This window comes from Pleuronectes platessa, chromosome 4 (genome assembly GCF_947347685.1).
Source record: "Pleuronectes platessa chromosome 4, fPlePla1.1, whole genome shotgun sequence".
Taxonomy (NCBI): domain Eukaryota; kingdom Metazoa; phylum Chordata; class Actinopteri; order Pleuronectiformes; family Pleuronectidae; genus Pleuronectes; species Pleuronectes platessa.
In genome coordinates, this window is record NC_070629.1 from 10,348,401 (window position 1) to 10,362,509 (window position 14,109).

At 42.0% G+C, this 14,109-nt stretch overlaps 1 protein-coding gene across 2 annotated transcripts; it reads right to left on the reverse strand.

Annotated features, from left to right (window-relative positions):
- Positions 1 to 1,013: 1,013 nt before the first annotated feature.
- Positions 1,014 to 8,430, reverse strand: klhl22 (kelch-like family member 22). 2 transcript variants are annotated; one of them, XM_053420604.1, is made up of 7 exons: positions 7,619 to 8,430; positions 6,406 to 6,571; positions 6,014 to 6,325; positions 5,481 to 5,890; positions 4,551 to 4,743; positions 4,161 to 4,394; positions 1,014 to 3,445 (listed from the first exon to the last, which is right to left on the reverse strand). In XM_053420604.1, exons 1-7 carry the CDS (start codon positions 7,888 to 7,890, stop codon positions 3,104 to 3,106), a joined length of 1,929 nt encoding a protein of 642 aa, XP_053276579.1. In that variant the 5' UTR covers positions 7,891 to 8,430; the 3' UTR covers positions 1,014 to 3,103. The 2 variants fall into 2 exon arrangements, with proteins under 2 accessions (XP_053276579.1, XP_053276578.1); XM_053420603.1 differs by having other exon boundaries at positions 6,002 to 6,325.
- Positions 8,431 to 14,109: the final 5,679 nt, after the last annotated feature.

The window sequence follows — 14,109 nt, forward strand, 5'->3', positions numbered from 1 at the left end:
CTCCTCCTCTTTGTTTCTCTGCGAACAGTAGCTGCACTGGCTACAGTTGAATTGTCTCATCACGAGACAAATTAATCAGCTTCTCACAGTCAGACATGTTTGTTTACGTTTTACGTGAAGTCAGAACTGGGCAATTTCAGGTCAGAATATATGACACGAGTCGTCTGGAACGCAGCCTCACACTCACTCACACGGACAGTGAAGCAGCGATGACGGAGGAGCCCTCGTTGACATGAGTGACGGTAAGTGTCAAACAACAGGATTGTTAAATTCAGAGAGAGCTGTGATGTTCCCAATAAAATTTAAGATAATTATTTTGATATGCATGTATATAAAACAACATAGATCATAGGGCAGTGAATCAAAACAAACATATTTAATTGAATGAGCAATTAGCAGGCAAGGATGGACATCACGTGACGGACGCAGGAAGTGAGGTGTTCATCCTTGCCGCAGTGCGCAAAACGCATGCCACTCTTCAAAATGCATGTGATCGGGCCCGTTCAGTGCTGCTTTGCAGTCCTATAAATGTTTAATTGTTTTTGTTTTCATCTCAATTTGAAGTTGATCTGATGTAAGCACTGGTACAAGTACCTGAAAGTAAAAATTGGGAATATGGCCAAAATGGCCACCAAATGCAAAATGGCGGGCTAACTGTTGTGTTTTTCCTAATGCCCCTTGAGACCTTTTTAGTTTTTCCGGTCATGGTAGATCGGTCAATGTGAACGCGTTCCGGTCTCGTTGTATTTGATATTTGTTCACAAAAGTTTGAAATAAGTTTTTACCTGGTGCCGTCTAGTGTGTATGTTAGGCACAGCTTCAAGAAGAGTAAAGCTCAGCAGTGTTTCTTTTCCAGTGCCTTTGTTGATGAAACAATATGTTCCCTAATTTGTAGTTGCAAACTCTAGGAGAATGATAGTAATGATGAAATATCTTATTTTCAAGACATCTATGAAAAGAAACTGAGCAGTGGTGGTGTCTGTTTAACTGAGGATTATTTATCAGTGGTCACATCAGGTTTGATTGTCTTATTTATTTCAATATTTTTCGTGATCTAAAAAAACATTTGAAAATGCATCTTAATAGGAGAAATAAGTAACTGAATGAATTATGAATCACTCTCCCTTTTTCCTATTTGCTATTCAACCTGCTGAGTCATTTAGCTTCTCCATTCAACCTCTCAATTCCTTGACACGTTGGGACTTGTTTAATATAGTAATACACAAATTAAACAAACTCACTCAACCAGTCCAATTAAAATCCAACTGGACTTCATATCAAAACACATTTCAGCTCTTTACTTAAATTTGAAACGTTATCTTGAGTACCAATTTTGCATTTTTTGTGTGATGGCAAGTACCAACACATTGTTTTCCTTCTTAAGACATAACTCTGAACCTATGAGAAAACAAAACTGAGACTCCACTTGTTCCTGGAGGATTTTCAGTGACAGAAACAAAAGGTGCATAGAGAGGAAAGTGTCATTTAACACATCTGACTATAATAATAACACTGATAATGTTAACCCTGAACTTAGGCAACAAACAGAAACATTGGAGCAGAGGTAAAATTAACAAGTTATAATATTCTACTACTCTTCAGATTCTGCCATGGAATAACACACAGTAAGGAAGATCAATAGAAACAGAAACAACCTATTATCATAATGTTTAGGTTTACATCACACACACATAAGGACTTCATTTATAATTAACCTTGAGACGTGGCAACATATTAGGAGTTGGGCTTTTCATCCTGTAGCACCAGTGCTTCATCATCCAGTTAAAAATCACTTCAACGTCTCTGACATCCGAGGCACATTATCTGAGGCTCATCTCCATCGAATCAGACACTGGTAAACATCTAAATAAAAACTTCACAACACAGACTCGTGTTTTACAGCAGAGAAAAAAAAGGCACAGTGCTAAAATGCCTTAAATATTATTCTGTATTTTGGAGGTGATGATAACTCAACCATAGCATCAACCAGTCTCTAGGCTGGAAACGAGAACTAAATTGTACTTAAATAATTGACTTCACAGAAATTTTACTAGCTTGAGAATAACATTACAACAGGTAACCCGCTGCCTGTAAAGCTCTGTACCTCTCTCCATATACTGTACCACCATATTATTGCATAGCCAGTAGTCTACACTGCTTTACTTTGAGGATAGGGGTTCAATGACAAACGACACTGAAACAGCTACAGTGAAAAATTGAGGGATCGGCCAAAAACTGTCGCATTAGCATTTGAGCGGGCAAGGTTTCATGGTCATAGTGGGATTCAGGCCCTGTTTACTACTGGTATTAACATGTGGTTTGTTTGATCCGTGTGTGTTTGTGCGTACACACGTGGCATTATAATGTGGCCCCACATGTGACTGAACCTGACCGACCGAGATGCTGCCCCTGTCCTACGAGATAGACGGAAACCAGAGGTCCCAAACGAACCGACGAGAAGAGACACAATCGTGTTCACGCTGCCAAAAGAATGGGAACACATGTGGCCCAGACCACTCCAAATGTGGTCTGATGGGATCGGATCTATATCCGATCTGAGTATGTTCACAGGTGTATTTGAGATTGATCACAAAAAGCACATGTTAATACCCGTCTTGAATGGGGCCTCGGACCTGGTTTCACAGGGAAAGTTCACTGAAACATGAAAATGCACTCAACATGTACTCAACAAGCTCAGATGCCCAAAAGCGGACACTTGGAGGACACCACAGGAGCCGTATCCAGGCATGTTAGTTTTTTTCTGTTGATTTATTACATCTGAAGTCTTCTAAGATCAGCACCCAGTGTGGCCTGGGTGTTAGACCTGTCCACCAGTGATCGGATCTCTCAGGACAGGTGTTAATCCAGTTCTGAACAGGGGCTAAAGTTGTAGCTGAGATGTAACAATAAATGTGCAAAGATCCTGAATGACACTTTGGTTCAGAGGCACTCAAAGTGGTCAACATGCAAAAAGGACATGATGCTGTTATAACCGCTGCCACAACAACATCCTCAAAGCACTTCACACTCACCATGCTGAATTTGTTTTAAAAAGTGCATCAACAGTCTCCAGTGGCCAGACATTCAGTTCAACACAGCTGCTTCAGTCCTCACTAGAGTCCTCTGAGTTGTCGTTGTCCACATCTTCCCATGAAGCCTTGGTGCGCTGCTCCCAGCTCCGGCCCTGAGCGATCACATTAGGGGGCATGAGCACCACGCAGGCTGCCATGCCCGAGACACGCTCCTTAAACTCGGTGTCGTTCTCCCACTCGTCTGCGTTGGTGTTGTACACGTGAACATATTTCATTCTGTTACTCTTGTCGTGAGAGCGTCCACCCAGGATGTAGATGTAACTGTCCAGCACAGCTACGCCGGGTTCTCCGTGTCCAGCAGGGAGAGGGGTCATTAAAGACCAAGAGTTGGCAGAGGGCTCAAAGCATGCAACCTGAGGAGAAGGGGGGGGGGGGGGGGCATAAATTAATGAAGTGTATTCAACACTGTAATACTAGTAATTTAATTCATTAGATCCACAGGCTTCTACAGAGATACTGCACATTTAAGAGGTTTGAGTTGTAAATAAAAGTATGTGACTGTTTTTGTTGAAACACATTAATGCTGGTTTTGATATCACATACCAAATTTATGGATAAATCTTGAACGTGGCTCATAACGCCACCTCTGTTTTCAAACCGTCTTGGACCTTTCAGGGTTGTATCTTATGTAAGAGCACTGTGCGTGGGAGAGAGCGATGTGTGAGTGTGAGTGTGTGTGTATGAGTGTGTCCGTGTGTGGGTGGAGGGGGTGTCTTAGCCCCAACTCCCAATCTTAGGCCCGCCTTCCAACACTGCGTTCTATAGGACACCTTTGAATTTCCAGGGAGAGACAGTAAATTTGAAACATGGGGTGAATTTACACTTTTAACTCATCAAAGCTTTCAACAGAATGTAAAATAAGTTTGCACTCAACAGATCATAAAATATCTTGAACTGCAAAAATAACTAAATGTAATAATTCAAAGATCATTTCTGTGTAAAATTGAATAACGAAATACTGCAGTGCATTATTTAATCAGAAATTGTGTGAGAGACTGTGAGGCTAAAGTGTGACACACTGCCTTCAGTGAGCAGTGTTAACACCACTAATCACTTGTGACATCGTACCTTCAGGACATCACGCCGATATCCACGCTCATCATTGCTTCCCCCTATGACATAAACGCGTCCGTTCACAGCTGCCATGCCGTGCCAGGCCCGCTCCACCGGCCCCTCCGCACACGCCGTCCAGTGATTTGCCTCAGGGTCAAAGCAGTACGTCTCTTTGAGGTAAGCCCCACCTCTGCGGCCACAGGTTATATAAATCTTTCCGACTGCCACTGCTCCGGCATGCGCATACACCTAAAGAGAAGGTTAGACTTGTATTAAAGAGATTTTAAGGACTGGATAATACCTGGTCGACAGCAGGACAGTCCTATCACCAGATATCAGGTGAGTGTGTAGCAGCATCATGTGGATGGTACAAGTATTACATGCTGTTATTTTTTCCTCTCATACCTCTCTTTTTAGAGGTGACACAAACTCCCACTTGTTGGTGTGCGGGTCATAGCGCTCCACTAAGTCCAGTTCGTTACTGTAGTCCCGCCCTCCGATGGCGTAGATATGGTCGCCCACCACACACACGCAGTGGTCAGCGTGCTGCTGCTGCATTGGCTGGATGGAACACCAGGTGTTGTGACGGGGGTCGTATCTGGGAAGAACGGACGAGACGAAAGAGTGAGGAAGAAATATGACTCTAGAAATTCAATCATCAACGATGAAAAAGAAAAGTCTAATGGAAGAAAACAAATCAGATGAGTCACATTTAGCTGCAGGGATCAGAACGAGGTCTGTTTAGTAGCTCCTCCGGGCTTTTAATCGGATTAGATGATTTTCATCAGGAGATGGAATTTCATGGATTTATAAATGTCATAGGTAAATTGTTTTTCTGAGCACTTTACACATCTGCTAGTTACACAATTAAGAGCTCAAGAACAGCTACGATTGTTTTCCCAACTGTGACTTCCAAAGTCAGTTAAAAGGTTTGGACCTCAGCCCTAAAAAAAATATTTAGATCTAAACATATTTTCAGGGGCTGATAAAAAAACTGGAACTTCGACATATCCGTGAAAACATCAGCTGATGAAATTCATATGACATAATTGAAAACTTCAGAGCAGCGACAAAATATGTAATTTTTTCAATTTTAAAATGAGTAGGTCAAAGAAAAAGTTCAAATGAGGCATAGTTTCTACAATAAGATGGTTAATAGAATTCAGGGGGGGGGTTGAGTCGGCATGCCTTGGCTCCGCCTTCCAGCACTGCGTCCTAAGAGAGACTAAATGATTGATGAAAAGAACTACTTGTTGTAGACTTGAAAAGTTTACAATATGAACAAATCTGATCTGTGTTCATCTGAAGTAAGCAGATATTCTGAAGGGATCTTACCTCCAGCAGCGGGTCTCCGCACGCAATCCACTGGTGTTCTTGTCTCCGCCAATAAGATAAACAAAGTTGTTGATCACAGCGATGCCCTGGTTGGACATTCGCGGCGCGGATGCTGCAGTGAGAGCCCTCCACTCCCCCCAGCTCGGGTGGAACACCTGAAACAGGTGCTCGTTGTCTGTGAGGGAGCCGGAGGTGAACATCCCGCCGAAACCCAGGATACAGTGGAAGGTGGACCGCGGCTGGGTGAGAGGAGTCTGCAGGACGGGCTGCCAGATCACCTGCTCATGGTAATGCAAGGCAGCTGAAACGAAGTCCTTCAGCGGACACTGGTTCAGTCTGCCGTAGAGTCTCTGCAATACTTGTTTCTCAATCAGGCAGAAACGCACGGCATCAACCATCCTGAGATTGTCCTTAAGTTCAGAGAAATAGCAAAAGAAGCAACCGTTATTAATAACTTTCCTGCTCAGTAGAGACTTTGTATGTGATTGAGAGGGAGAAGAGAGTATAAAACACAGACACACCTTGGGACTGACCTGCAAGTACACCTGGTCAGTTTCCACCTGCTCGGGGCTGTAGTGGTAGTGCAGAGCCGCCTCGTACACCTCGTTTTCACTGTTCACCTGAAGCTCGTCGCTGCTCAGTGCTCTGAACACTATGTCTTGGGGGAGCTGTCGGTACACGTCGGTGCGAGACAGAGTCTGAATGTTCCTGAGGATGTAGGAGTGGACCCGGTCGTTAAGCTGCTGCAGTCCATACAGATCGGCAAGATGATGCACCTCTAAAATGTTGCCCTCATCCAGCCAGGAGAAGAGGAAATCACAGCAGAAGCCGATGACATTCTCAAGCTGCGAATCACAAAAGAACAAAGGTCAGCCGACGATTAAAAAACACTTAATTTTGCAAAAATGAGCAACAAATATCTCACCTGTACGAGTGTGGCAGCGTTCAGGACTTCCTGAACACTCTCCAGGTCTAACTCAATCTCTGAGGTGTAGATGTAGTCAAGTATTTTTTTCATGGCCATGTAGGAGACTCCATGAATTGCTATCTCCTTTTGCTGCGACTCCCGAAGGCCTCGAGCAAACATACCCCTGGTGGAGAGGAGAGTGTTGTGTTGTTGTGGTTATGGTATGGTTATGTTGAATCAATCTGGTGCAGTGACGATAAAATGCCTGTTCTAATGACCTCATTTTGAAATATCCTAAATACTTTAAGCTTTCCCTGCAAATGTTCTATCATTATGTACTATCATTATGTACTAGAAACTGTGTATAAATACAGCAGGGTAACCCCCTCAATCAAATCTATGTTGACAGAATTGAACTACGGTTTTTACTCCTGGTAAACAGGCACATTGACCAGGATACTGTGAAAGCACACCGTGCCTTGTCTCTACCTACTTTTAGCAACATAATGGGATTTCAGGCCTACCTACAAGTAGGGCTCTGGTTTAGCTGCACAATGCAAGAGAAGCATCTTTCTTCCTCCCTGCACGGTAGACTACAAGACAGTGTAAAGTACAAACTGATATACTGACCCCCTCACAGTCAATACACCTGCATCACCACTCTATGTCACAAACACACAGTATACTGAAGGTTGTGTGTTTGTGGACCTCACACAGATTTCTGGAAGGATCAATTATGTCTTGACGTAAGCAGACAAGGAAAGCACAAGGAAACGCAAACAACAGAGTCAATTGACGATGACTGCTGATCTTATGACATCGTTGATAGGCTGCGGGGGATGATGAGCGAGAGCAGGAACTTTATTTCTAACTGGACTCTTCACCAAGTCTTGTGACGTGGGGTTGGGGACACCTGCACTCACTTATTAAATTGAGTATTTTTGTGTATGTAGATGTAGGACTGTAATAAAGTAAAAGTAATTGTGTCAAACTGCTTGACTTGTGATATATTTAGTTGCCAGGAGGCCTCTGGCTGTTTGGTCACAGTAATTGGCTTTCATGTGAGTGCAGCTTGTTCTGCCTGTGCTGTTATAGCTGCACATTTGTCCAGAGTGAGTTTTGACTCGTGTCCACGTGCATGAGTGAGGGGATGTGGAGGGTCTTGCAGATGATGTGACACCAATTATGAGATTAAAAAGCAACTCTGCATCCTGCTGGGGGTCATATTTACCTAAAGTAGTCGCAGGAGGCTGCCAACAGGATACGGTGGGCTTGGATGGGTCGACCCTCCACCAGCAGCACCACATCGAACAGGATGCCCCCCTGCCTGAGAGCCAGCAGGCCGTCCAGCAGGCTGCGGAAATGGGCTGCACTCCTGTAGGTCTGTCGGCCCGATGACCCAGCGCCTCCTCCCACTGGACTCAGCTCTCCATCCTCAGCCATGGCAAGACACTGGTGTTCAGGCTTCATCGCTTGTCTCTCTCTCTCCGGAGCGGACACCATCCTCAGGTTCTCTCATCCTCTTCAGAGACCCATGACACCCCCATCACCAGCGCTGCTACTGCCACAGGTAACAGGAGGATCAGGGCAGTTAGCGGCTAAAGCTCGGTGGACACGCTCCGTTCACAATGAACCGTCACGTTCACAGCTACTTCCGCACCTCAGCTTAACACACAGACCTATTATAAAGACGTGAGACTGTAAAGTGACATATATTTATCCTCCAGTCGACCTCCTGCTAGGTGCCAATACGCCGCTAAGCCGTCAGCTAATGTGAACTTGGGACGTTAGCGTTAGGAGGCTAACAGCTGTTAGCCAGTTAGCTTATGTGACGCTATAAAAACAGCGAGTTGCTCTTTAAACCCAGACACTAAACAACTGCAGGGACCTATCCTCGTGATCGCCGGGAAACAAACCGCCCGACCACCACAGCTTGACACAGTGACACTGATCCGTTCAGTCACATCAGCGGCTCAGGTGCCTGGTTGGGTTTTGACAGATCAAAACAAGTCTGTTTACTTTTTGATGTCAGGCCGTGAGCTCAACGACTATTGGTCGCCGTGCTCCTGTAGACCCGCCCCCTCTCCAAGAACGAGCCAGTCAGAGACTATGTGTTGTAAGAGTTAATAAGAGTGAATAAAAGGTTATAGAACTTATCATAGGGGATGGGAGTTATGGCAAAATATTATTTCCTGAATATTACAGCTGCAACCTTCATATAATAAAGTTTAATTTAGCATTTTATTCTTCATTTTTGTAGTTTGTTTTCATAATTCGTCTCTAAATGTGCCATAATCGTGTCATGACTACACAGTATGTACACAATCTCTATTCTGTACGAGAGCAGCATCACAATGATGCACATAGACGCTGGGAACGTGTTGTGTAAATCGATACGTGTGATGTATGTTTGTATATATGTGTTTTAGTTTTTTGTTTGCTTGTTCAGTTTTTTGCGGGTGATGCTCCGATCTCCATTATGCTGTAGGCCTTTATTGGACGTTTTCATAGGTACACATTTCCATAACTCCTATGTTTGAGGCGACTGTATTTTTTAAGGAAACAATAAAAAGCCAAATTCTAAAAAACATTGTAGAACTGGTTCTTTTCTTTTCTTAATCCCTTGTTTATATTATGATCTCTCACACTGATTATTCGGTTAATCTTTAAGTTATTAAGTAGGTAAATAAGTAAGCCTTTAGTCAGTGTGACTTTGTCTGTCAAACACAAGAGGATGCTGTTTCCTGATCAAATGTCTGTGAGGATATTTCTTAAGGATCTTTTTTTCAAATATAGGATTCATTGAGGAATATAAGATTCAAATATATCAGCACCAGAGCTTGATAGTAATCCCCAGTACACACACACACAGACTGTGTTTTACTTTGTGTTTCCACTCACTAATTTATACAGACCAATGAACTACACAAGTACTTAGACAGCTGAGCTGGCTTCAGTAATTCAGTATTTACTGAATAAATAATGATAAATAAACATTTTAAATGATATAAATAAAAATTATAAACTACAACTTTTACCCCAGATACTTTAATACAATTGATGAACACTATTTCTGTATTTATTTGAACAAGAAAATATATATGATCTTTGTATTTGAGTCATATATTTACATTAAAAAATTAGATCCTTCTGTGGTATGATGATTAGATTAAACTTTGATATGATAAGACAGATCTTATTATAAAGATAATTATTGTTGTTCTTTATCCTTGTCATTATTATGTATTTTTCATGCCTTCCTCTTTACCCTCCAACATTCGGCCTCCATCTGATAGAGTTACATGTTTTAGATGGATTTTATGTGATATGTTTGATAACTGTCTGAGCGGCCAGATATATTTTCTTATGCCAGGGAATCAGGATACTCCTTTTTTATTATCAAACTAAAGCTTCCATATTTCTCAAGTTTGATGGTCTCGTTCATCTTATGCCGAAGCCTTTTCCATTTGCATATATAATTTCCTGACATGAAGAGGAGAGATTTTTTCCCCACTTGCACAAACACTGCTGGAATGATCCATCACTTGATTTATTCTCTAGTCTAATATACGCCGCAGAGGAGAGCACAGGGAGGATTGAGGGGGAGAGCTCCTCTTGCTTTTTGTCTTGGGTGCAGATATGTTTTTTTTTTTTAAACAAAGTCATGATTTTTGTTTTGCTTTCTGGCTAATGAATACAATAATTACTGCCAGTGATGGAGCTATAGTGCAACTTCCTACCCTGAAAAGAAAATAGTTAACAAAAAAAAATAGTTGGTGACACATAAATTAATTACATTTATTTCATTATATCAACACAGTTGCTTACTTTAATGTTAACCGTTGAAGTGATTTTTTTAGGTTGTTAATTTTGTTTCCCTTTTCAGTGTTGAAATTAAACACAGTCTCTACTGGTACGCACTGCACATCAATCCACATAAATCCACTGAAATTAACTGTCACTATATCAAGCTCAGCTACAAATAAATTACTGAAACAGTTGCTTGATAATTTGATGAGTCAATCGGAAAGAAATAAAATTTGATGAGCTGCTAATGTAATTTTTCAAGCAAAAATTACATTTTCTCATGCCATTGTAAACAGATTATCAATTGGTCATACAAAACAAGACATTTCTTATGAGAACCTTTGGCATTTCACTATATTTTCTAACCAAATTATGAATTTAGCAATTTAGAAAATCATATACAGATTGTTAGTATTATTAGTATTTTACTTTCAGGAATATTATGGCAGTGTTACAGTGGTAACAGCCATAACTCATATATATTACTCATCTCTCACAGACAATAAAGGTGCTCATGGTTCGTAATTACTGACTTTGACAGTTAGATTCTTCAGTTACTCTGCTAATGTGCTTTTATTTCCTTAACAGTAAATATCACAGAGCCATTTGCAGTTCACTCTTTAAATCACACATCGCTTGCTAATGAAGGTGCCACAATCACAGGTACAATAACCTGTGTGGTTGATGGGAATGTGTTAGTGTCCTGGTTGTGTTGTCCGTCAGTGTGAAAGACTGAAAGCGTGATTTTTCTGCTGAACCTTCCCGGAGATCAAAGAGAGCTTGGTTCTACTATTAGTCAGGCTGGAGCATTCCAGGACATTAGCATCAAACTGTCTCCTCTCATCAGGTGAAAGGCTCTCCAGCAGCACAGGGGGACAAATGACAAAAACCAGCGAAAACAAAGTGGGCTACATTTACAGAATTAACTGTCAGTCTGGTCTACAGGCAGTGGGGATTAAAAAGCCATGTTGGCTGCAACAGTCACCAAGACACAAAAAAGCGAACGACCTTGAGCTTTAAAAAGCTTACCTGCTAAATGCTGCAAGTGTAAGTCCCTTAACCTTCATTCAGATAATTACTGAAGGAGACCATCTAATGGTGCCATTACTGGGGATCCACTGATGAGGAGTGTATTAGTAGTATGTGTATGGCTGTGGGTACAATGGGCTCTGACAAGGAATGATGCCGTGCATCCTGTTGCTGGAAAATATAGTGATCGTACCAGCCAGGCTTCACAGCATGGGCTGTGTATCCAAGATCTGATAAGAGAAGAAATTGGTAGAACAGAGGACAATACAACTGATTAGTTTGGGACAGCAGAGCTCCAGTGGTGCCATTCATTCTTCTCGTACCCTAGGTGGTTTCCATGCCAACTGTCATTGGAGATTTCACTGCAAAGAATATGGTTAAAAAAAAGCAACATGAAAGAACAACAGTATACTTGGCTGTGCTTGACATATAGGAGCTGAGATTTGAACAGCCTTCCCAGCCTCTCCCGGCTCTGTGATTCATAAGTTGAATGGATGTTAGAAAAGTGACTGAGGTGCGCCCCTGACAGGTGCAATTTTGCTGTGGCTGCTCGATGATTGTGTAGCGAGCAATCAATTTTCCTCTGCACCAAAACCCTCCAACACAATGACCAGTGCTGCTGTTGACGGAGCCTGCCAACCTTCTGGAGATGGCTGCCACTCATTATTCGCAAGTGAAAAGCATTGGAGGGTCATTTACACGGCCACAGGATTTGGAAAGGATCTGTATATTTTGTTGTGATTCTGAATGATTTTGTGTGAAGCTGGAATGGCACTGCACCGGATGATCGTTTGCAACAATGTGATATATAGTCCAAATTTTAAAATAATTAAAATAAAAATGACATGTCAATGTTTCGAAATTTATTATTTGATGACAATGGCAACTCGCAAGACAGCCAGGGTGGTGTCCTTTTCGACTCCCCCTCTTTCTGTTCAGAGGTCAGAGTCCTCTTTGAAAAGAGGCTGGGAGATTTCCTCCTGCTCACTGGGGACTTAAAAAACAACAAACCCGTTTTGCTTAACCGTTCAGGCCTCCCAACAGTATGTGCCTCTCCACAAGATAGAAAGTATTATCAGTTACATGAAGTAAGAAGCTGTTCTGACATGCTTGTTCATCATTGTTCGTTCTGATAGATAGATAGATAGATAGATAGACAGACAGACAGACAGACAGACAGACAGGCAGGCAGGCAGACAGACAGACAGACAGACAGACAGACAGACAGACAGACAGACAGACAGACAGGCAGGCAGGCAGGCAGGCAGGCAGGCAGGCAGACAGACAGACGACAGACGACAGACAGACAGACAGACGACAGACAGACAGACAGACAAAAAGATAGACAGACAGACAGACATACAGACAGATAGATAGATAGATAGATAGATAGATAGATAGATAGACAGACAGGCAGGCAGGCAGGCAGACAGACAGACAGACGACAGACAGACAGACGACAGACAGACAGACAGACAGACAGACAGACAGACAGACAGACAGACAGACAAAAAGATAGACAGACAGACAGACAGACAGACAGACATACAGATAGATAGATAGATAGATAGATAGATAGATAGATAGATAGATAGATAGATAGATAGATAGATAGATAGATTACACACTATACAAAATATATAGGAAATAAAAAAATCTAAACAATTCAATGAAATAAGAAAAAGAAAAACACTGATATAAATAGTGTGCAGGTGGACACAAACTAAAATGTTAAAAGTTGTAACAGGTTTGACATGACTCTATACCTTCTCTCTTAAAAGACAAAGGGTGGCTCATCATGTCTTTTTTCCACATGGCACAGACATGGTAGGAAACCGACATTTCCCAGTGGAAAGTATTATACGAGACAGCAAGCAGAGACTCGATAGTTCAGCTGGACAGTGCTTTGACAGCTGCTCTCCAAAGAGGGGTTTGGCGGAATATTAAATGCAAGGGATAAAGCCTCCAGTTTCCTTGAGTTGTCTCCAGTTTTATAGTGACATGAAAGGATTATTTTACTTTATGTTCGTCTTTGCTTGATCAGTGCACATTTTCGGTGAGATTGCAGAAACCCAGCCATATACAGTAGCCCTGGAAACCTGGGCCCTGCAATGAGGCAGAATAGGGCTGATGGTGGATCAAATTTTAATTGGGATAAAGCTGCGGTGGCCAAGAACCTTGATGGATGGTTGGTCATATCTGGACTCATTTATTGACCAGGGCTTCTGGGGATCGATAGAAACTTGCTGTCCTCCTTCTGTCACATTATTCTGCCTGTGAATTCAGTTTTCACATGTAGCTATCGGGATGCACGCTATTTTGGTATGTGACATCCACCGTCCGATTGGCTGTGATAATGTTAGTGAAAGTTCTGAATCGAATGCTTACGCCTAGGAACTCTGAGGGAAAAGGGAGGCAGTAAGAAGTGTTGTCTGTGCTGCACACAGATGCGACTGCAGCCGAGCAAAATGTTGCCTTAGAAAGCAGGAGGGACGTGAACATTTATACCAATTAAAGGAGGCGGGTCAGCAGATCTAATGCACACTGGATTGATTCTACCTTTTGGTCCACTAATGCAGTTGTGTTTTTAATAAACCCCAATCTCAGGGTCCTCTCTGGTCTTTTTCTCTCTCTTCTCTTTGCTCTTTGCTCTTCAAATCAGTTTATTCCTCCACACTTAATGCAATTTTGAAGTAGCGCGCAGCAAAATTGATATTAGCTTTTTTTAGCCTTGTTTCATTTCATGCTTGGCAGACTTTATGGTCCAAGATGACAGAACCGACTTTCCATTTAAAAAAAAAAAAAAAACATATTAGTGATAAATGTGGAGAAATTCATTTCAGAGAAATAGTTTGACACTTTGGAAATATGCATTAATAGAATGTT